This window comes from Artibeus jamaicensis, unplaced genomic scaffold (assembly GCF_021234435.1).
Source record: "Artibeus jamaicensis isolate MK-2021 breed Jamaican fruit bat unplaced genomic scaffold, CSHL_Jam_final contig_415, whole genome shotgun sequence".
In the NCBI taxonomy this organism is placed as follows: domain Eukaryota; kingdom Metazoa; phylum Chordata; class Mammalia; order Chiroptera; family Phyllostomidae; genus Artibeus; species Artibeus jamaicensis.
The window spans coordinates 7791731-7812761 of record NW_026521823.1 but is presented as its reverse complement, the minus strand read 5'-3'; the positions used below and the strand labels follow the sequence as shown (position 1 = coordinate 7812761).

Genomic DNA, 21031 nt, shown 5'->3' with positions numbered 1-21031 from the left:
AAGCAACTGGTCAAAACATTTTTCCACTGCCAATTATCTAATAAGGCAATCTTGCCGCATTGGTTTGTGGCAGTTTCTGCTGTACAGCTTTCCCCCTTATTCTTTTGGAGGGCCAGGAAGGTGGAGCAGCTGGATTTTAAACCCGGGGAGTAAGTAGACTATAATAACCTATTCAGAGAGATTTCTGTGGCAGCTGCCTGCAGAGTGTGTGGAGGGGGAAGAGTGTGGTCTGAGAAAGCAGCTGGAGGCCGGTTCAGCCCTGAGAGTGAACAGGGGCCAGGGGCTGGTCGGAGGCAGGGGCTATGGTGCTGAGAGAATGGATTTGAGAGGTATGAAGTATAGTGACAACGAGGAAGTGGCAGGAATTAGAGGCTGGATGGGAAGTGGAGCAGGTTTCTGTGAGGTAACTGGGCAGGGCTTTGCTATTCATGAAGGTGAGCTTCCTAGGTGAGAGGCAGGTGTGAAGGGGCAACTGCTGAGCTCACTTTCACATGTGTTGAATTTGGGGTGGCTGTGGGGCAGCCTCATGTTTTTTTAATTTCTCCTTCTGACTGCCAAACTTCTAATGATGTTATTCTCTTCATGAATTAATATACTCTTGAAGTCAAAGTTATCAATCTTTTCACCCAGAAAAACCTCCAGCAACTTCCCAACATGTGCTAATTAAATTCGTTTTATTCTTAGGAGAATGACTTAATTTTACTCCTCTGTTTCCAGATCTCAGCATGGCCTCACTTCTTGCCCCAAACCACCTGGAGTTGGGTGCGATCTGTCAGAGAGAAGGAAGAGTCAGAGGGGACTTCTGGGCTCTGTCTGGAGCACTGAGGAGTAGCAATGGGACTGGCAGGTGTTGGCAGTTGAGGCGGAGATTGCGAGGGGTTCAGTTCTGTTAATATTTAAACTGGGAACATTCAAGTAGAATTGTGATTTCATAGAATGTCAGATTGGATGGGACTTTCAAGGAGAAGAAAAATGAACATTTATTGAGCATATAATAATACTCTAGGCACTTTGCTAGAATACTTTCTGATATATTGCCTCAATTAATCTTGATAATATGCTTATAAATTATATCTCCTGTGTTGTAAATGAAAAGAGAGATTCTCAGATGATAAGGAGCTCAAAGTACTCAGTTATTTAGTGGGTTATTTAGAGCATCTGAGTGTGGGTGGGGAGCCTCTATCATCCTTAGTACCCCATTCCAAAAGCATGAAAAGTGGTTCTTATGGGGCAAACAATGGTCACTTTTTATGTAAAGAAATGATATACATATTGCACTTAACCAAATATACAGTATGTTTAAAGTAGAATGTCACTGGGGACAAGTGGGAAAATGTCAACAAAGACCCTTCAAGGGCTGATAATAAAAGGTAAAGAAACACTGATTCGGATCTCATTTCATTTAATGAAGTTTTTACTTGTTTTTTGCAGAATTCATTTTTGCTTCACATGTCGACACAAACACATACAATAAGTAGAAACAGTGTCAGTTTAAGTGTTGCTAGGGAGAGGGTCCAGGATCACCCCATTTCTGATGCCTTCTCCCTCACTTCCTACAGAGGCTTTAGGGTACTGATAGGAAAGCTTTGAGGAACACAATTTAACCTCTTCATTTTGCAGACGAGTAAACAGAGGCCAGCTTGTAAGGTGTAAGCATTCTCTCCTCCAGTCACTTTATCATTGGTAACTCACACACAAAGTGGAACTGAATCAGGCTTCATACCCCGAGGCATTCCACGGGGTAAGGCATTCTTCACACCGGGCGGCATAGAAGAGAAAGCTGACCTGAGCGGAGGTCAGGCACAGAATGGGTAGAGAGAAATGAGTGAGAGGAGATGTTAAAAAAGGATACTCATTACAAGAAAAAAAATTTTTGTGTGGTGATGGATGTTAAGTAGACTTATTGTGGTGATCATGTCGCAATATATACAAATATCAAATCATTATGCTGTACACCTGAAACTAATATAATGTTACATGTCAATTATGCATCAATAAAAATAAATTTTAAAAAGGATACTGTAATCAATAGCAGCAAGTGGAGAGTTTATTAAAGATTGAGAGTAAAGATCTGATAGTATAAAATTCTCTGGTGACTTATAAGTAGTTTTGAGCGAGTGTATAGACAGAGCTTGATTTCACCAGAAATTGTAAATATTTCAGTCATCATCAACAAAATGGTAAGAATGCTTACTTTGGTAAAAATATTGTAACTAATTTTACATTACCTTTTCATAACCAATTGGAGACATCAATATGTTAAATCACACCAAATTGACAAAACAGGTTTTAGTTTATTGTATTAAGTAAGATGGGTTCAACTAAAGAATTGGAACACAAAATGAGTAACACACACAAATGAATGCCTTCAGGAGAGATCTCACTAAGAGAGGTTTTACGTTTGAGTTCATAAAATGTCCCAAAATGGCAATTTACCTGAGGACAAAAAGTGCAAACATATATGGTGCTAAAAAAGAGACATAGATGAAAAAAAGAAAATTTGAAAATCTCTATTAGGCACCATAGAATTCTAGCTCATTTACATGTATTTTTAGCCTTAAGTGACATAGTTACTATTTGCTATTATCAGGAAAATCATTATCCAAGTGACTCAACAAATTATATTGAGGCATTAGTAATTGTGCGTTAATATGAAGGAATTAAACTGTAATCTTACAATAGTCTTAATAATTACTTAATTTATTTTTGCTATTTATTTCAAATATTGGGAGTATGATCTTGTAGTGACATATCACACTTGTAACTGAACCTTAGTTAACTGTCTCACACTAATAGAAATATTCCTTCATTCTTTTAAATGGTTTTATCATCTACAAATGTGGGGAGATTAATTTTCTAATCAAAACATCCTGAGAAACTATTAAGCATGACATTAAACTGTGTTATACTAATTATATTCCCTATGAAGAATTTCTATGTGAACTTAAAGCATAAGACCCTGGAGAAAAAACTTAAGAGCACAAATTGCTTAAATGCATTTTAAGAAGAATCATATATCCATATAATCATTTTGTTTTTCATTTTGCTTTAAATCAACTCTGTTTTCCATGGTGGTTCATTACTGTGGCAAGATCTTCTTGACCTTGTTTATCACATTTTAAAAAATGGTGTTAAACATGGTGTGAGTGTCTAATATGGCAAAGGGAGATACTTAGCTCTACTGTGAACATTTGCCTAAAATAATATTTGATTCCTACTAGAATACTACTCTTATTGAAAACAAGAGATAACGTAACACAAGTAATTGTTATAGATCAAGGGGAAAAATCATTTAGCAGGGGTCAGAAAACAGTTTTGTGTAAAAGACCGGATGTCAGACATTTCATGCTTTGCAGGCCATGCGGTCTGTGGCCACCGCCCCCCTTCCCCGTCCCCGCTCCACAGCTGTAGAGCAAAAGCAGCTATTGACAATATGTAAGAATAGCATGGCTACAGTCCAGTAACATTTTATTTACAAAAAAATTTACAGCAAATCAAAGCCACAGTGGGATACCACTTCACACCCATTAACGTGGCTGGACAAAAAAAGTCAGGTAAAAGTAATTGTTAGACAGCATGTGGTGAAACTGGAACCCTCCTGCCTCCTGGAGGGAATGTGAAACGGTGCAGCCACAACACAGTTACCATATCACCCAGCAATTCCTGCCATGGAATATATCCAAGAGAAATGAATACTCAGGTTCACACAAAAACGTATACCCGAATGTTAACAGCGGCATTATTTGCAATAGTCAAAAGGTAGAAAAAACCCAAATATCTGTCAGCTGATGATTTGATAAACAAAATGTGCTATATCCATACAATACAATGAAGTATTACTCAGCCCTTCAGGGCTATTTGGGAATGTTAGGGAAGTTTTAGGTGGCATCTAGGGTAAAGGTCATTATTATCTGTCCAGTGCAGTTACCTGACTCACCTTTGGTAAACGTCAGGGATGCTGCTATGCTGTACATCCTGTAACGTATACGACAGCCTCCCACCCCCAACTCCGTTGAAGAATTATCCAGGTCCAAATGTCAATGTGGAGGTTAAGAAACCCTGGCAGAGACACATACATTATAGAACTATATCAGTGATCATCCTGTGCATAAAATTGGCTTTTGAGCCATTTAACATTAAGTTGTAAAACAGCAGCAATTTTAACAAAGACAGACATGCATGTGGACAGTGAGGAAGCAGTCATGTCTCAAGTCTGGTAGGGCAAGCAAAACTATTATTTCCTGGCATTGAGAGTTTGGACTGAAAGTACAAAGCCAGATAATTATCTAACACCTTGTCATTAAGTAAAAAATGCTATGAATTTGTGTATAGTGAGCTACCTCCATTGTAGTCAGGTGCTAAAACAATGGTGAAAGTGATAATGTTACATCAGTTAGGTTTGAATTAGACTTGTAATTACTACATGGTTCTTGCATTAATCCATGGACCATTTGGAAAGCATGTGTGACAAAGACCTGCTTTTGTAGTTTAACCTGAAACTTAAAAGAGGGAACACAGTGAATTTCCTTGTTTCCGATTCTTGACTCTGTGTTACTTTAAGGGAGGGAAGAGAAATGCATGTGATAAGAGAGATAAAAGACAGTGGAAGGACAGGGTAGAAGGGAGGAAATAGATTTTATTACTCATATATATATATATATATATATATTTTAGACTTTATTTATTTATTTTGAGAGAGGAAGGGAAGGAGAGAGGGAGAGAAACATCAATGTGTGGTTGCCTCTCGTGTGTCCCCTGCTGGGATCTGGCCTGCAACCCAGGCATGTGCCCTGACTGGGAATCGAACCGTGATCATGTGGTTCGCAGGCCTGTGCTCAATCCATTGAGCTACACCAGCCAGGGCTCACATATTTGTTTAAAAATTAAAGTCATCCTAAAAGGAAATTATTTAATTTTTTTCCCTTACATGAACTTGATAGCTCAGTGTGGTCTCAATGCCAATAAAGATTTTTCTAGAGGAATAGGAGTTAAGGTCACTAACTCTAAGGTTCCTATATTTCTCTTAATTTGCATATTTTGTTAAAAGCTTGATATTAAACATTTCCAGCAAACAGGAAATAAAAGATAGATTTAAATATACTCACCACTGAGATTCAATATATGTTAAATTTTGTTAAGAGTTATTTCAAGACTTCTGGCCAACATGGAGGCATAGGTGGAAACATTGTGCCTCCTTGCATGACCAAGTTTAAAGACACCAAAGTTTTAGTAACAAAAACACAAGCAAAACACAGAAAATTGAACTGCACGGAAGTCTGACAACAACAAACCATTCAGCCAGACCAGTAAGAGGGGCAGAGTCAGTGGCTGGCTGAGAGGCGTTGGGCAGGAAAAAGCAGCTGGACCATCCCAGGCACACAGGTGGTGGTTGGCAGATCCCAGGTGTGGGATGGCAATGGGCAGACCCAGTGAGGGCGCAAGGCAGCTGGCTAATTGCGGTCAGACATTCGTGCCCCGATAAACCAGGTGAAGGAGTGAGCAGTGAGACAGACTAAGCAGGCTAGGGCCCCAGTTAGTTAGGAATTAAAGCCTAAAAGCACCAATTGGAAAAACTTTCGGGGTTGAGGTGCAAGGAGAAGCTCCCAGGCTCACAGAGAGTTTGTTGGAGAGACCCACAGGGTCCTGGAGGATGGACAGGCCCACACACTCAGGAGCGGGCACCAGGGGGAGCCCAGCTTGCTTGTGGGAAGCTGCAGAGAGGACCAAAATCTGAGAGAGAGCAGAACAAACACCATTGCCTGTCCCTGACCCTGCCCCCACATACAGTGTCACAACCCAGCCACTGGGTGGCCCCTCCCTGGTGAACACCTAAGACTCCACCCCTCATACATAATAGGCACGAACAGACCAAAACATTAATGGCTCAAGAACAGCTCAAAGCCCCAGAACTAATAATTCTAAGTGACCAACAAATAGCCAACCTATCAGAGGCACAGTTCAAAACACTGGTGATCAGGATGCTCACAGAACTGGTTGATTTTAGTCACAAATTAGAGGAATAAATGAAGGCTACACTAAGTGAAATGAAGGGAAATGCACAGGAAACCAATAGTGATGGAAAGGAAACTGGGACTCAAATCAAGGGAGTGGACCAGAAGGAAGAAAAAAATAACCAAACAGAAAAGGATGAAGAAACAACAATTCAAAAAAATGAGGAGAGGCTTAGGAACCTCCAGGACATCTTTAAACGTTCCAACATCCAAATTATAGGGGTACCAGGAGGGGAAGAGGAACAGCAACATGTGGAAACTTATTTGAACAAATAATAACAGAGAACTTCCCCAAGCTGGCAAAGGAAATAGACTTCCAGGAAATCCAGGAAGCTCAGACAGTCCCAAAGAAGTTGGACCCAAGAAGGAACACACCAAGGCACATCATCATTATATTAGCCAAGATTAAAATGAAGGAGAGAATCCTAGAAGCAGCAAGAGATAAGGGGACAGTCACCTACAAAGGAGTTCCCATCAGACTGTCAGCGGATTTCTCAAAAGAGACCTTACAGGCAAGAGGGGGCTGGAAAGAAGTATTCCAAGTCATGAAATCCAAAGACCTACATCCAAGATTGATCTATCCAGTAAAGGTTTCATTTGGAATGGAAGGACAGATAAAGTGCTTCTCAGATAAGGTCAAATTCAAGGAGTTCATCATCACCAAGCCCTTATAATATGAAATGTTAAAGGGACTTATCTAAGAAAAAGAAGATAAAAAACATGTACGGTGAAAGGACAGCAAACTCACAGTTATTAACAACCACACCTAAAACAAAAGCAAACTAAGAGGACAGCTACATCAGGAGTGAGCCACAGAAATGAAGATCACATGGAGGGTTAGCAACAGGGGAGTGGGAGGAGGAGAAGGGGGAGAAGGTACAGAGAATAAGTAGCATAGATGGTAGGTAGAAATAGACGGGGGGAGGGCAAGAATAGTAGGGGAAATATAGAATCTAAAGAACTTGAGACGTGGTCATAAACTAAAGGGGGTGAATGATGGGGGAGGGGGTGTTCGGGGTAGAGGGGAATGAAGGGGGAAATAGAACAACTGTAATGGCATAATTAATAAAATATATTAAAAAAAAAATTGTCTGAATTCCTGAATGTTGAGACTAAACAGACGTGATAAAGGAAAGAATGTATTTCTGGATTCCAAGCTTCCCTAGGCCTGCCTTCCGTCTCATTCAGCTTTGTCCCAGCCTTGTGTGCTGAGCCTACAAGGCATGAGGTAGCATTTCTAAAATTGTTGACTCAGTGGGGTGTACATTTCCTTGTTGGGGCATCAGAATGAGGGACAGTGCGTGCTCTTGTGAGGTTTAAATGATAAACACATATAAAAAGCACTTTAAAATGTAAAATTTTGACAAAGGTATTATTTTCACAGATGCATTGCAGTTGCAAAGAATTTGTATGAGAAAAATTTCAGAGTGTTCTATGTGAAGTTTGAAAGTTGATTATAGTAGCTCCTGCTTATTTATTTTGAGAACCTTCTGCATGTCAAGAACAGGAGAAAGAAAAGAACAGTCCTGGACACCAGGGAACGAGTTTGACACAGCTAAGCTGCAGTGCTTTTAGAAACTAGCCTGACAGAGCTAGGCCACGTTGTTCTCCTCATGGACATAAACTTACAGATGGCCAACATCAGATAAGATCACTCTGACTATGTTGAAATGAGACAGAACAAAACTACTAACTTTTTCTAAGCACAAACAGTAACAAGGTCAATGTATAAAATCACAAAATACCAAATACCTCCCTCTCCATGATACACTGAATGACTGCGGCTGCTTTATCAGTTACAGCTTAATTCCCTTTCTTTAGCCTGCCATCCTTCTAGATAAGCTGTATTAAGATACCCAATCTTTGAACTGTCTTTACACCTGACAGCATGGGAATCCTCCCACTCTGCTTCTGAGGGGTCTTCCAACATCACCTGTTAGAATGTACAGGGACATGGACCTTAGAAGCCACCACCTATGCTGGAACAAAGAAGGTAGGCGCTAATTGCTAAATACCTGACCTGGAGATTCCCCATATTAGAAGCAACTGTGGCATGGCTGCTGGAATCCTGCTGGAGACCGGTTGAATCCTCACTGCCCTTCCCCTCTCCCTCAAGCTTTCTACAGATTCAGCCATCCCTGATCAGATAGATACCCAGGACACCTGAGGCGCATCAGCAGGGTGACTCACCCTCCCCTGGGGGTCTGCTACACATTTTAAAAGCCCTCCTATCCTTTCCCTTTGTGGCTGCCTCTTGTAGGACCCAGCTCCCCTGATCACAGTGTCTCATTTTGAATAAAAGCCCTTAATTGGACTTTTCTGGCGTTAGGTCATTTCTTAGCCACCTCAGCTACCTAACACTAAACGAAGCTCAAATCCTCCCAGTCCTTTCTAGTACCCTTTTACTGAGAAAGCCCAGCGTTCCCCACGTTGTCTTTCCCTGGGAATAATAAACTCCACTTATTCAACAGTAGCAAATGTTGCTACTGGTGTTCTCTGGTGGGAGGGGCTTTCATGGACATTTCTAAAAACTTTACATATGCTATCTGATTTGAACCTAACAATGCCCCTGTGTATTAGGCATTATTATTATTATTATCATGCCGTTTTTTCAGATGGAAAGTCAAAGAGAGTTTAACATCATCTCCAACATCACGTAGCTAGTAAACGACAGGAATAAAACTTGCATCTGGGTCTAACAGTTAAGACATAAGACTCACAATTCTCCTAACCTTGTTGTTCTTTGTACTTTCTCCTAAAAATTAGCTGTCTTTGAGTAGAGACTGGCATAGAAAGGCTGGCCAGTAAAAACAAACAAACAAACAAACAAACAAACAAACAAACACCTAACTGTAGTGTCAAGACTTAGCTGGAACTAAGTCCTATTTCTGAACCTCTGCGCCAATATCCCCAGAGTTACTAGAGTTGTTTCCTGAACCCAAATCACCACTGCACATTTACCAGGATCTTGGCCCACACCACCTCCAGGCAGTCAGGAGGTGGATAACTTAAGGAAAGAATTCAAAGAAAAAAATGCCTTTTAAATATGAAAAAAGCACACTGATAAGTGGAAAAACTGCTTTAGTCTTGTAACTTGACCTTAGGTATACACAACAAATTCTTTTGCATGGTTTCAGCTCAAAGCCCTTCATTATATGCCCTTCAAGTGTTTTTCAACCCTATGCTCTTGACCTCTCTTGGCCTTGCTTCTGGCTGGAATGCCTTTTATCTGATTGTCCCACCATTCTTTTTTTTGCATAAAGTCTATGTATTCTTTCTTTCACCTTTCCAGAACTGCTCCTTAATATATCTTCCGTCTTTGTTCTCAATGAACTTTTAAAACAACTGCTATAACATTTACATCATTTTGTTATAAGGGTTTCGGTACCCTCCATAAGGGTGTGACGTAGCGCTTTCTGATTTTTTGAGGGACCTCTCTGCCACCCGAGTGGCTCTCTGCACGTAGGCACTAAGCAGTCAGTCGCTCAGTAAGTATGACGAGAAAGTTTTTTTTCTTTCGAGCGTTGGGGGCGCTGTCGTTTTCTACCGCCTAGCACCCCTTCAAGCACGGATCCCAGAACTACTTTTCCTGGTGGTGCACACACTCAGGGGCTCCGCAGACCCGCAAAGGGGTTAGCAGATGGTTTCTCATTCAGGAGGTGCGCAAAAGGTGGCGCCAAGCGGGTCTTACCTGTGCTTTCCAAACTCGACTCTGGCTTGTGCTCTTAATGTGAGCGCCTTGAAGCCCGCCGAATGGCTGAGTGGTTAAACGGGCGGACGGCAGAGCCAATCATATTTCTGTATATCCGGAAGGGGCGGATCGAGGGCGTGTTAGTAACGTAGCGGCGCACGATTGGCGGGTTCCCGGGAGGTCCGTGGTGGCGGGAGTTTTCGGAAGTGTTGGCGGCGTCTCCCGGGTGCAGCGGTTGGACTGAGTCTGGCTGCGGGCGTCTGCGGCAGAACGTGAAGCAGAGTCTAGCCAGGATCATTAAGCTCTCTGCTTGTGGCTTGTTGAGAGGCAGCCTTTTCTCTGTCGCTCGGAGCTTCGGGGAAGATGGATCGGCAGCGTCCACGGCTGCACCATCTGACGCAGGGCTCCGCCGCGGGGGCTGCTTACTCGTCCTCTGCCTCTGTCCGCAGCTGTCGGGAGGGCAAGATGCCGCGCAGGAAGGGTTCCCAGCACCCTCCGGCGCCCGGCGGTCGGGAGGTGCCTGGAGAGAAACGCCCCAAATTTGTAAGTTTTGCGTGAGGCTCGGATCCGGGAGCCCTGGCCGGATCGACCTGAGCTGTGCCCTGAGCTGTGTCCCAGGGTCCTTCTATTTCGTTGAAGTGGGTGGGCCCACCTGGGCTAAATTTTGTTTTAGGTTTTCAGAGCTACCAGTCGTTTTACGACGACACTGTCCAATTCTATTTGGATCCTCCGGCATACAATGATCACTGGAGTTGTCCCAGATATCTTAGGGCTGTTCAAATGCATTTGTATTGACGTCACCCACGTGGATATTGCATTTTTTTAAGTCGAACTTCTCCCCTTACTCCTAGCGTCTAAGGGTATGAGACATATCAAAGTGAACTTTTAGGCGTTTTTTTTTCCTACTTAATATTTTAATCCTAGAAAAACTTTTCAGGGGAGATGTAATTTTCCGAGTCGAAAGAGCTTGTTTTAAAACTTGGGTGGGGCCATGCAGTCATTGCTAAAGAATGTTATGATTGGAAAGAAGTCCCAAGTTTTTGAAACTCGCTATTCACTCTTAACACTCAAGGGGGAGTGTCCAGATAGGTGCCTTGTAAATCTTTGTTGGTATCAACTAGTGGAAAAGTAGGTAGTGATGATAGTTTGGTGTGTGTCTGTAAATAAACGACAGAGACCAGCAGAACTGAAAATTTAATATCCCTCCATTTTACTTAGGAGTATGGAAAAACATTTCTTTTTAGGCATAGGTAGGTTTTTACAGTACAGATGTGCCTTCTGTGAACAAATAAATCATTAAGAATTTAAGTTAGGATACACATTAAAGGACTAAAAGACTTGTGGAAGAGGAGTGAATTGCTAAGTATAACATCTAAAAGTGAAAATTGAGTAGAACTGGGAGCAGAGCTCTAAGATGTATCAGAATACTATGTGAAATGAGAGACAACATGGATTAGTTATGTTAAATTAAGCATCAAGATACCTGTAGGAATGGCAAAATTTTGCAGGAGGATCAAATATATTGTTGATTATTATACTGACAGATTGGAGGAATAAATAGGATGGGGTTAAATTAGCAATGACTCTATCCAGTAGGAGAAGAATCCATTGGGGCAATGACTTTTCTTCCCTATATAGTTTTCTCTCTGGGTTAAACACATTCCATTTTGTCTCACTCCTGTGTCTCACTCCTTATACTTTATACATAAAGTATAAGTTTCTGTGACTCATCTGGCACAAGGATGTAATCAAAACAAAACCTAAATTAATATCAGGTGATTTGGGTTCTAGCGTGTGTTTTTTATTTATTAGGTATGTGAAAGGGTTATTTTAAAGATGAACACAATAAAATAATACTTTTAGGTTATAAAACTAATGAGCACATCCAAAATACTATGTTCTTTTTAAAATAGGAGTCTTATTTGAGCCATCATAATTATGTAGAAGTAGACCCTTCATAATTTCCAAAACTAATTTAGATTCTTGCTGACATTGTAACTTCTTTAGATAGATTTTCCATTTCACTCATTTTGTCATCAGCTATGTTTAATCTTCTGTCTAACTTGTTCTGACTATTTGAGTTTAGCAATTATTTTTTATTTCTGTAAGTTCCATTTGTTTCTTCAGTTCTGCCTGGTCATTCCTGATAGTACTGTTTCTTATTCTTTCATTTCTTTAGGAATTTCTTACTGGGCTCTTATTCTTTATTCGACAGTCCTGGTACTCACAATCTTTGGACTGTCTATGTTGACTTGAACTCAGTGGTGGCTTCCTCTCTCCCCTTTTGCTTGTTGATCTTTGCAAGTTCATTGCTTCCTCTCTACCTGTTTTCCAGGAGGCCTAATTGAGAATGCTTCTCTGTGGAGATTAGACTCTCTTTCCAACAGCACCCTGGGGGTCCCACTGATTTGGGACTATCTCTCTATTGAACTAGAACTCTGAGGGGGCCTGGGGTTTTAATCTTAGCTCTAACTCTGTTCCTGGCCCAAGACTCAGTTTCCCAATCTCAAGGCTGCCTTCTGAACAGTTTGCCAACTTCTCACTACTCTCAGTCCCAACCTAATAACTCTTGTTTTGGGGATGAAGGGTGATCTTTAGGGACCATCACTTCCTCATGAGATCTCAGCAATATCTCAAAAAGTGATTGTTCTTTAGTTCAGTTTGCTGTACTGCAAGGCGTCAAGCCAGTTCTTGGCTTTCATTTGGTATGAAGTGATGTTAGCTTGAATCTCTTCAGGTCAGATCACCTGGTTGCCTGGGGCAACTTTTTTCAGTAGGACAAGTAATGTAGGTTGGTGATGTGAATGGAGCAGGGCTAATTTAGGTGTTTGGTATTTTGCATACTCTTCAAAGCTGCAAGCAGGTAATAGAGCTGAGTGGTAAACTGGCCACTTGGTCCTGTCTTAGTTTAAGAAGGAGTTTTGGTGCCCACTGAAACCCTGGTTTACTCTGAGCCATGATAAAGCAGATAAATCTTTGTTTTCTACTGAATGTATAATTGTGGGCCTCAAGTTACTTTTGAATTGTATATAAAAGTTTATAGAACCTCCCCCATAAATATGCATAAATAGTAGAAATTAGTCTATTGTAAATGTGTGATGTGTTGGCTGTAAAATCAGTCATCTGCTTTTGGGCTTGTTTGTGAACTAACCAACTTGGCTTCTATAGAAAATGTGGTAAATGGTGAGTATTGAGATGCTGGGATAGTTGCTAGGAGATGGGATACAAACAAGGAGACTGGGAGGAGGAGGCAGGTACCTGGGTGAAGATTTTATAAAAGTAGTAGAATTCAGTAGGATCATTAAGCTTGGTACCTGCCCTAGGTCATACTCTCAGTACTGAGACCCGAGTCCTGTTTCACTTGTAGAACAAAACAAAGGAGTTGTTTTTCAGGGATACTTGGGCACTGCATTCCTACCTCCTCCTCCTGTAGAAACACATGGTAAACAGCGGTGGCCACCAGATCCAGAGAGTGGGAGCAAGATATGTGGCTACTGGAGACGTCTCCATCTCTGGAATGTGGCCGGTCTTTTGAAAGGAGGCCTGTAAATTTGGCGATCCAACTTGGCAAAGTAGCTGTTTATTTAGGAACATCCTTTAAAAATTCTTAGACTTTAGTGTAAATATAACATCTAATTCTATGGTTTGCACTGAATGGATTATTACACTACCTTCAGTTATGTCTTTATAGTACCCTCAAATTTGGTTGTGGGAGATTTTTCACCCTGTCTATTAATAGCTTGATGTCTACAGTGTTTGGGCATTATTAGTGCTCCATAACTATCAGCTCCTTTAGTACTTGCAATAACTCTATGAAGTAGATAGTATTATTAGCCTTACTTGCTAGATGGGAAAACCAGGGTACAGAAGTTAAATTGCCTTAGGTTACACAGCTTCCACCTGGGGAGATGGGAGTCGTACCTGGGCTGGCTGATTTTACTCTCCTGTGCTGTTGGGAGGGAGTTTTAATTTTTACTGCTTCTTTTTGTAGCCAAATGCAGGTCTGGCTGCCTGCCACTTTGAAGGCCAATACTGAAGAGAGGGTGCTGGTGTAAAGGAAGGAGGTTTAAGTACTGATCACCTGAGAAGATGGTGGCGGGGGGGGGGGGGGCATTCATGTCTCCAAGCCCATATTCACATCTCAGTGCAGGCAGAGATTTTTGTGAGGAGGAAGAGGGAAAGCAGAACAAGGAGATCAAAGGGAGGGGGCTGAAAAGTTCTCTACAGGAAGACCAGCAGATTCCATTCCAATAAGGATCTCGAAACTGGTCAAGTGCTGGTCTGGTGTTCCTCATTCTGGTTTTAAAGTTGAAGGTCAGCAAGTCTCCTGGAGCTGGGATAACTGAAGGTTGGAGCCTGTCTTTTGAAGTTAGCACCTAAGATTCTTATATAAACATACTGTTTATCAACAAACTACACATCAGTCAGAGCATTTACAGAAACAGGTCAAAAGAAATGTTCCACTGTTACAGTTCTCCACTGCTACATTTCCTTTCTCATTTAGGAACTTCTAACAGTAGTTAATAATGGCTTTAATGAATATAGAATTAGCAACTTCTCGATCATAGGCTGGTCGTGAGCAGGAGAGGTATTAAGTTGGAGAACTTGAGTATAGTTCAGGGGTATCAAATTCCTATTTCACCGAAATAATTTTAGGACTGTATAAATGTAACTACTTAACTGTTAAGGAGTTGAAATTACATTTGGCCTTTTGAAGGCAACCGTGAGGCTGATGTGGCCCTTGGTGAAAATGAGTGAGTTTGACACCCCTGGTATAGTTGAAATCAGAGTAGGCTTGATGAGATTAGCGCAGGGTTACCTAATTGCTTTGGGCTTATTTGGAGGCAGCTGTGGCAGGCTGAATAATGACCTCTAACCCCAAATATATTCACATCTTAATCCCCAGAAATTGTCAATGTTCCAAAAAAGGGCTTTGCAGGAATGATTAAGTTAGGGCTTCTAAAATGAGATTATGTTGTATTATCAGGATGGGCCCCCAAAATGCAAACGTGCATATTCTTGTAAGAGGGAGCCAGAGAGATTTGACCACAGAAGAGGAGAAGGCGGTGTGATGAGAAGGCAAAGCTGGGTGATGCAGCCACAGACAAAACAAGGCTGGCAGCCATCAGGAGCTGGAGGAGGCAAGGAACCATTCTCCCACAGAGACTCCAGAGGGAGGCACTTGGCTGTCAGCTCGGTGAACCCGATTTTGGACTTTGGTCTCCAGGACCCAGGGGCTCCATTTGTGTGGTAATTTGGTGTATCAGCCATAGGAAACCAACACAGCAGGTTTAGCTGAGGGTGACCTGGACGTGAGGTCTGGTTGAACAGTTTAAAAATGTGTTTTTTAGAGGAACCATCAGATTCATTTATATCTCTTTCTTGCAGTGTTTTATTTTGGAAGGTTTGTGATTTGGGAGATGATAAGATCACCACAGATTGGTTGTCTGGAATAACCACTAGAACCTTCACTCATCTTGGTTTGTTATATCATTTTCATAGTTGCTAGAAAGCTGAGAAAAGATGGAGCCAAGTCTGTGTGCTGTTTTCTGAATTTATTTCTTTATGGAGTCTGCAGCTAAGGTGATGTTTTTTCAATGGTCCTAAAGTTAAAGACTCAAGAAGTAGAGATAAGTGTTCTTGGTTGAAGACTAGGCACCTGAGTTTTATTCATACCAAATTCTACCTAACCCATCAAACACTGAAACCTTCATAAGGTAAAATCATGTTATTTGGGCCAGTCTTCTAAGGAAATTACTCTGAATTGTTCCTTCTACCCTTCCTAACAGAGAATATAAGGTTTAAAAAAATTTTTTTTAATATATGATTTTCAAAATAAATTATATCAGAAGGGTTTCGGGGAGTACAGTTAGCTGCTGAAGGATGATGTGTAGTATTTATTACTTGTTATCACTCTAGATCTTTTCTTTGTGGGCTAAAAATGGGTGGGAATAGATATGTTTGTCTCAGATTTAGAGCATGGCTTAATTGCTTTTTTCAAAGAGTCGTATCCTTAATTATGAAGCAAGCAAACTGACATACATTTATTACACTGTGAAACCTTGCATCTCGTCTAGTCTGGCTTGTAGCAATTGCCTCTGAACAGATGTTACATGGAACACCTCTGTGCTGTTGGTAGAATGCTAAAATTTGTCATGCTTTTATTATTGTTGTCTTGAATTAACTCTACTTTATGGCATAACTTTATTGCTGTGTCCTAGGATCTTTATATATTTATTGCCTTATAAATTGGATTTAAAATTGGCTTTTTATATACAATGTAAATTAACATGTGTATAACTTGTTTATGCTTGCAGAATAATGCCAGAAAAAACTGCTATGTCTTACACTAATGTAATTGTCTTTAACTCAGCACATAGTATCCTCCAAACTAGGAGTGCAACAAATGCTGCAGAATATGCTTACCCTGACACTCTGCTTGTTTATCCCAGGAACTAATTTGACTTTTAGATCTATAAAATATAGATTAAGTATAACCTTTTACTTCATGGGATATTAAAGATCAAAGCAGGAGCTTTCTTTGAACAGGATCTGCAAAGGTAACTTTTCTCTTGCTGGCAGCATGGTGGCATTGACATACCTTACAATTGGGAGTAATTTTCTCAAATAGCAAATCAAATCATTATTATTGACTTCGGGGAGGATTTAAGAGTTTTTGTAGTTAAGTTTTGGTGCTGGAATATTCAGGTTTGGGAATGCTTGCCATAGATTTTTATTCTGCGAAAGGACCCACTTCCATCCTTTCTTACTGTTTGTTCGTTTGTTTGTTTTTGGTAGAAAGGGCATTGTGACGAACATTAACAGGCAGTGACCTGCACCACTTTCAGTGCTTGGATCTTACTAGCTGTGTGAACTTCGGCAAGTTACTTAACCTCTCTGGTGCCTCTGTTTCCTCCTGTGTAAAATGGGGTTGTTGGAAAGATTAAAAGTTAATGTGATGGGCCTAGAATAGTACCTGGCTCACTTTAAACTCTACATGAATATTTGCCATTTATAGGGTTGTAGTTGTATTCATTAGTAATAAAAGTAGTGGTGTAATTTCCCCAACAGCTTGATTTTAGGGTCTTGGGGAAATTATATTGAATATTTGAATCACTCTCTCATATTGGAAAAATCTCAATTGGGGCAGGTGTGGCAGAGGCAGAGTCACTCTGTTCTCGGTTCTCGTCCTAATGCAGGTCGTCGACTGTGGGGTCTGCGTGCCAGTGAGACTCACACAAAGGAACCTTTAAAGGCAACAACCTCACACTTAGGAAAAAAACTCTATGATCCTCAGTGTGGACTTGAATGAAAATTAAAATAATGTTACATAGATATGTAAATATAGACATAAAACTATGCATAATTCTTCATGCTTATGGGTCTTTTCAACTATAAAACCAAGATTTACATATAAACTCCAGAAAACCGTAGAGCCAGTAAAATTCAAATGAACAGTAACATCAACTTAATGTGATTGACGATGATGTTTAGCTGAAATGAAGTCATTATTGGATTTAATATTGGAAAGATATGTGTATGGTTTGCTGTTTTCCGTTGTGTCATCTTGACTTGGATGGAAATGGAGTCCCGGAGGCTGAGGAATAGACGTGCAGAGCCATTAATCCAGACACTCAGCCCCATGCCGTGGGCAGCGGCCTGTCATCGAGCATCTCCTGTCTTTTTCACAAAGTTTTGACTGGAGTGGGTGAAGTAGTATGGACCCTTATAAGCCTGTTAGTGAAAAAAAGAAAATAGCCGTATGTAAATTTTTTAGTAAGTTGTATGAAATTGTTGAAGAAGAGCAGAAGGAATCAGAGTCAACACCTATAAGCATGCATGTTCATTTTCCCCCTAACTTTAGTTTCTCTAGCTCTGGAACATGGTTCCTTGAATAGTCCTTCCCAAGTGGAGGAGGCTTGTGAAAACCCACATGGCATCATGTTGGTGATGTTTGGCCTTTGCCCACTGCCGTGGTTGTGTACACCCAATGCAGGCGTGGCCACCGAAAGTGCCTGCCGGAACGTGGCTGTAGTGGTCATTAGGATCGTCCCCGAATGTGCTTACTTTACTTCTTATGCTTAAGATAAATGCACGACTTAAGAAGTCTCCTAATTGGAGAGTCTGTGGAAGGGCTCTGCAGACCGCAGTTTGAGGAATCCAGAATCCTTCTTTCTTCATGAAATTAGAAGAGTATTGGAATGAGGGTATTTGCACCTTCAGTCCTTTGTCTAGTGGCAGATTAAAAGTAATTAGCAAATATTAAGGACGTATCAATGTGCTTTAAAATAGTTTACTTCTAAGTAGTTTTCTAAGGGTAGATATTTTTCTTATGATCTTCAAAAAATATTTTATTATACAAAAGAGGTATAGAACACCATGTACTCACCAGTAAGCTTCACAAATGAAACTTCATAAATCCTATTGAAATGTTCATTTTTCTCCTTTCCTATCTATATCTCCTTATAATCTTTGCTTTTCATAACCTTGAGGTAAGGGCTTTTTTTTTATTTTGATTTTTTTGGTTCTAGTTATAGATCTTTTTTTTCTAAAAATAGATCTGTGAATGGAATTAATATTTAATATCTTTCTATCTCTCCATCTTTGAGCATCATAGCCCATCTTAAATGCATTCAATCCTTCCTGGTACCAGGTATGTTCTAAGGGCATTCTGTTTGCTGAAGGACTTGGGTACATCTAGGTAGCTGAGATCCAAGTCAGACCATCATGGATTAAAGATGGCTAACCATCTGTTCAGCTTTCTTCAAGGAAGTTATTGCTAATCCTAGGTCATTCCAGAAGTAAAAAAAAAAAAAAAAGTGTGATCCTTTTTAAGTTATAGTATAGAATGTCTGTTGTAAGATCCATAACATTGCATTTATTTGGTGAATTTACTATGAAGTATCTCCAGGATGTGGGCAGTTTATCTTGTAATTGCTACATTTTGTCAAAGTGTGCTATTTATTTGGGCACCATTAAATGAAACTGTAAAATTCAGTTTTTAACTAGAATTTACAAATGGGTGACATTAATTACGGACTGTACTGTAGCATTAGACTGTTTTAGTTTATCAAAACCTTCGGTAGAATGTAATTCTAGTGGCAATTACAATTCATTTCTAACGAAAAATTTGCCTGCCTGAGAAATGAACATGAAAAACACATGCACATAATCTGCAATCAGAAACTCAATGTGACACTTTCATTTCTTTATAGAAGATGGTGATCTACAGTTAAAACTATGCTCTAAGCCTCTCGTCTCTTTGTTCTTGTTAATACGTTATCTTGAACTTGCTTTCAGTTGCTTTTATGCCCATGGTTGTAAGCTTTTGGAAGTCACCTTCTCTGTGGTGTCTTGTATAGGCTTGAGCTTATAGGAGGAATGTGAGTGCTTGGCTAATGGAAAATCTATGTCAAATTAATCTTGTAGCCTTACACTGCCTGTTCATTACTCTATTCTTGATGAATTTTTAAATTTAAATGTTACTGATATATCTTAAATGTCTGCTTTTTTCTATAGAAGAGCTCAGTAGTGGTGGGTGAGGGAAATATGTGGGTCACTGGCAAGCTGAGCCTGCCACCTCCAGCTCCTGCAGGGGCCTGGCAGTGTGGCTTTAGAGCCCTGCCCCTACCCCTGGGCTTGGGCTGGGTTCAAAGATGGCTGTATGTCTTTGGGCAAATTAGTTATCTTCTGCGCCTCAGCTTTTCTTATTTGTAAAATGGAACAGGGAGTTACAGTATCAACACTTCGAGATTGTGAGGATTAGTTGAGGTAACACATGTTACAATAGCTTGGGCACAGTGCATAGCAGTGTGATAGCTATTATGAGTGTTATTATTATTATTTTTTTATTGTTTTGTGGACACCACAGTAGGCGAGATCCCATCTCTGTAGTGTTGAGTTCTCCAGAGTTGGTTGTCTTGAAGGAGATGTGGCAGGACCGCAGTTATTGACAGCATTTTGACCTTTTCTCCTGCTTCTCACCTCCCTCTCTCCTCATGCCTCCCTGCCTGCTGGACCCCTGCATTGATTGTTTCCAGGGACTGAACTTTAATTTGTGTAGGGACCACAAGGGTTTAGTCCCCATCATAGACCTCCACCCCCCTCACCTTGCCTCTGCCTTTCTCTGATATCCTCCTGCAAACATTTGCTCTGCACTAAACCCAAAAGTAACCCAAGAACTCCTTTACTGATGAGGCCTTCCTACTCCTTGCCTTTTCAAGCTGCCATAAGGTAGAATATGAAAAAAAATAACAGAACCTCTGGCCTCCTTGTCTAATTGTCTCAGATCTCCAAACCTGGAGCCACCTGACAGGCTGAACCAGGCTGGGGCATCCTGGTGGGAACCCCTCCAAGCTATGTGAACTGATGCCCTTTGCCTTTTTGCATCTCCAAGGTACTGCTGACTATCTTGGTCCTCAGAACTGCTGGATATTAATCATTACAATAGCCACATTTATCCAGCTCCTAGTGGGCTAGGCATTGTTTAAGTCACTTTCTCCTAACAGTGTTTTAAAGCAGGTACTCTCACCACCTTTGTGTTGCACAGGATGGGACGGAGATGGGGAGGGAGGTTTGGGAACTTTCCCCAGGTGCCCCAGCGGGGGATAGGGAATGATGGATATAAATGCAGTCATTCTGGCTCCAGAGTCCTGGCTTTGAACTAGTTCTTTGGTTCCCTCCTTTTCCATTTCTTGCAGCATTTAGGCTAAACCCTTACCACTTTCTTTACTTTCTCTATGGGCCTGATATCTTTTTGTTGTAAATAGTTTTTTAAATTGAAAAAGTAATCTGTGCACCTCTTAAAAAGCCCCAAACTATTAAGAGTACAGAGCGAAATTCAGTAAGCTTTCCTCTTACATCCCAGACCACCAATTCAGGCTTTACCCGGACGGAGGCGATGATGACTTCTATTATTTTCTATTGTATCCTTTAATGATATTTTCTGTGTGTGTGTAAAGCCCTCATTTTGTACCCACACAAGAACATACCACAGCATTCACTTAAAAGCTATCAGAGACGGTTACTCCTGACTCTCAGCACTGACTTTGACACCTTCTTCAGAGAGCAAATACAGGCCTTTTTGCTTGAACTTGCTCAAATTCTTGCTGCTGCAGTTGGAATCTTCTGTACCTGCAGCTCTTCATCTTTTCTGCTCCAATATCCACAGAAGAAATGTCTGCTTCCCTGATCAAAGTCAATCCCTTGTGCACTGTTCTTGTTCCAGCCCCATCCCATTAGGAATGCTTCATTCTTTACAGCCTCCCTCCTATGAAAACGTCCTGATGTCGTCCAATGTAGCAGAAACAGCAGTAGCAGAAGCAAGTGG

The 21031-nt window shown here is 40.9% G+C and overlaps 1 protein-coding gene and 1 long non-coding RNA gene across 3 annotated transcripts in view; one reads left to right on the top strand and one right to left on the bottom strand.

Annotated features, from left to right (window-relative positions):
* Positions 1 to 1398: 1398 nt before the first annotated feature.
* LOC119038266 (uncharacterized) lies at positions 1399 to 9753 on the bottom strand. Its single transcript, XR_005080389.2, has 3 exons — positions 9703 to 9753; positions 3938 to 4059; positions 1399 to 1785 (listed from the first exon to the last, which is right to left on the bottom strand). It is a non-coding gene; the product is annotated as an uncharacterized LOC119038266 (long non-coding RNA).
* Positions 9754 to 9904: 151 nt separating this feature from the next.
* DIAPH3 (diaphanous related formin 3) overlaps positions 9905 to 21031 on the top strand; it is a 470657-nt gene continuing 459530 nt past the window's right edge. For both annotated transcript variants that reach the window (XM_053665456.1, XM_053665455.1), the window contains exon 1: positions 9905 to 10245. In XM_053665456.1, coding sequence (XP_053521431.1) covers positions 10066 to 10245 — 180 coding nt within the window. In that variant the 5' untranslated portion in view covers positions 9905 to 10065. The remainder of the gene's footprint in view (positions 10246 to 21031) is intronic.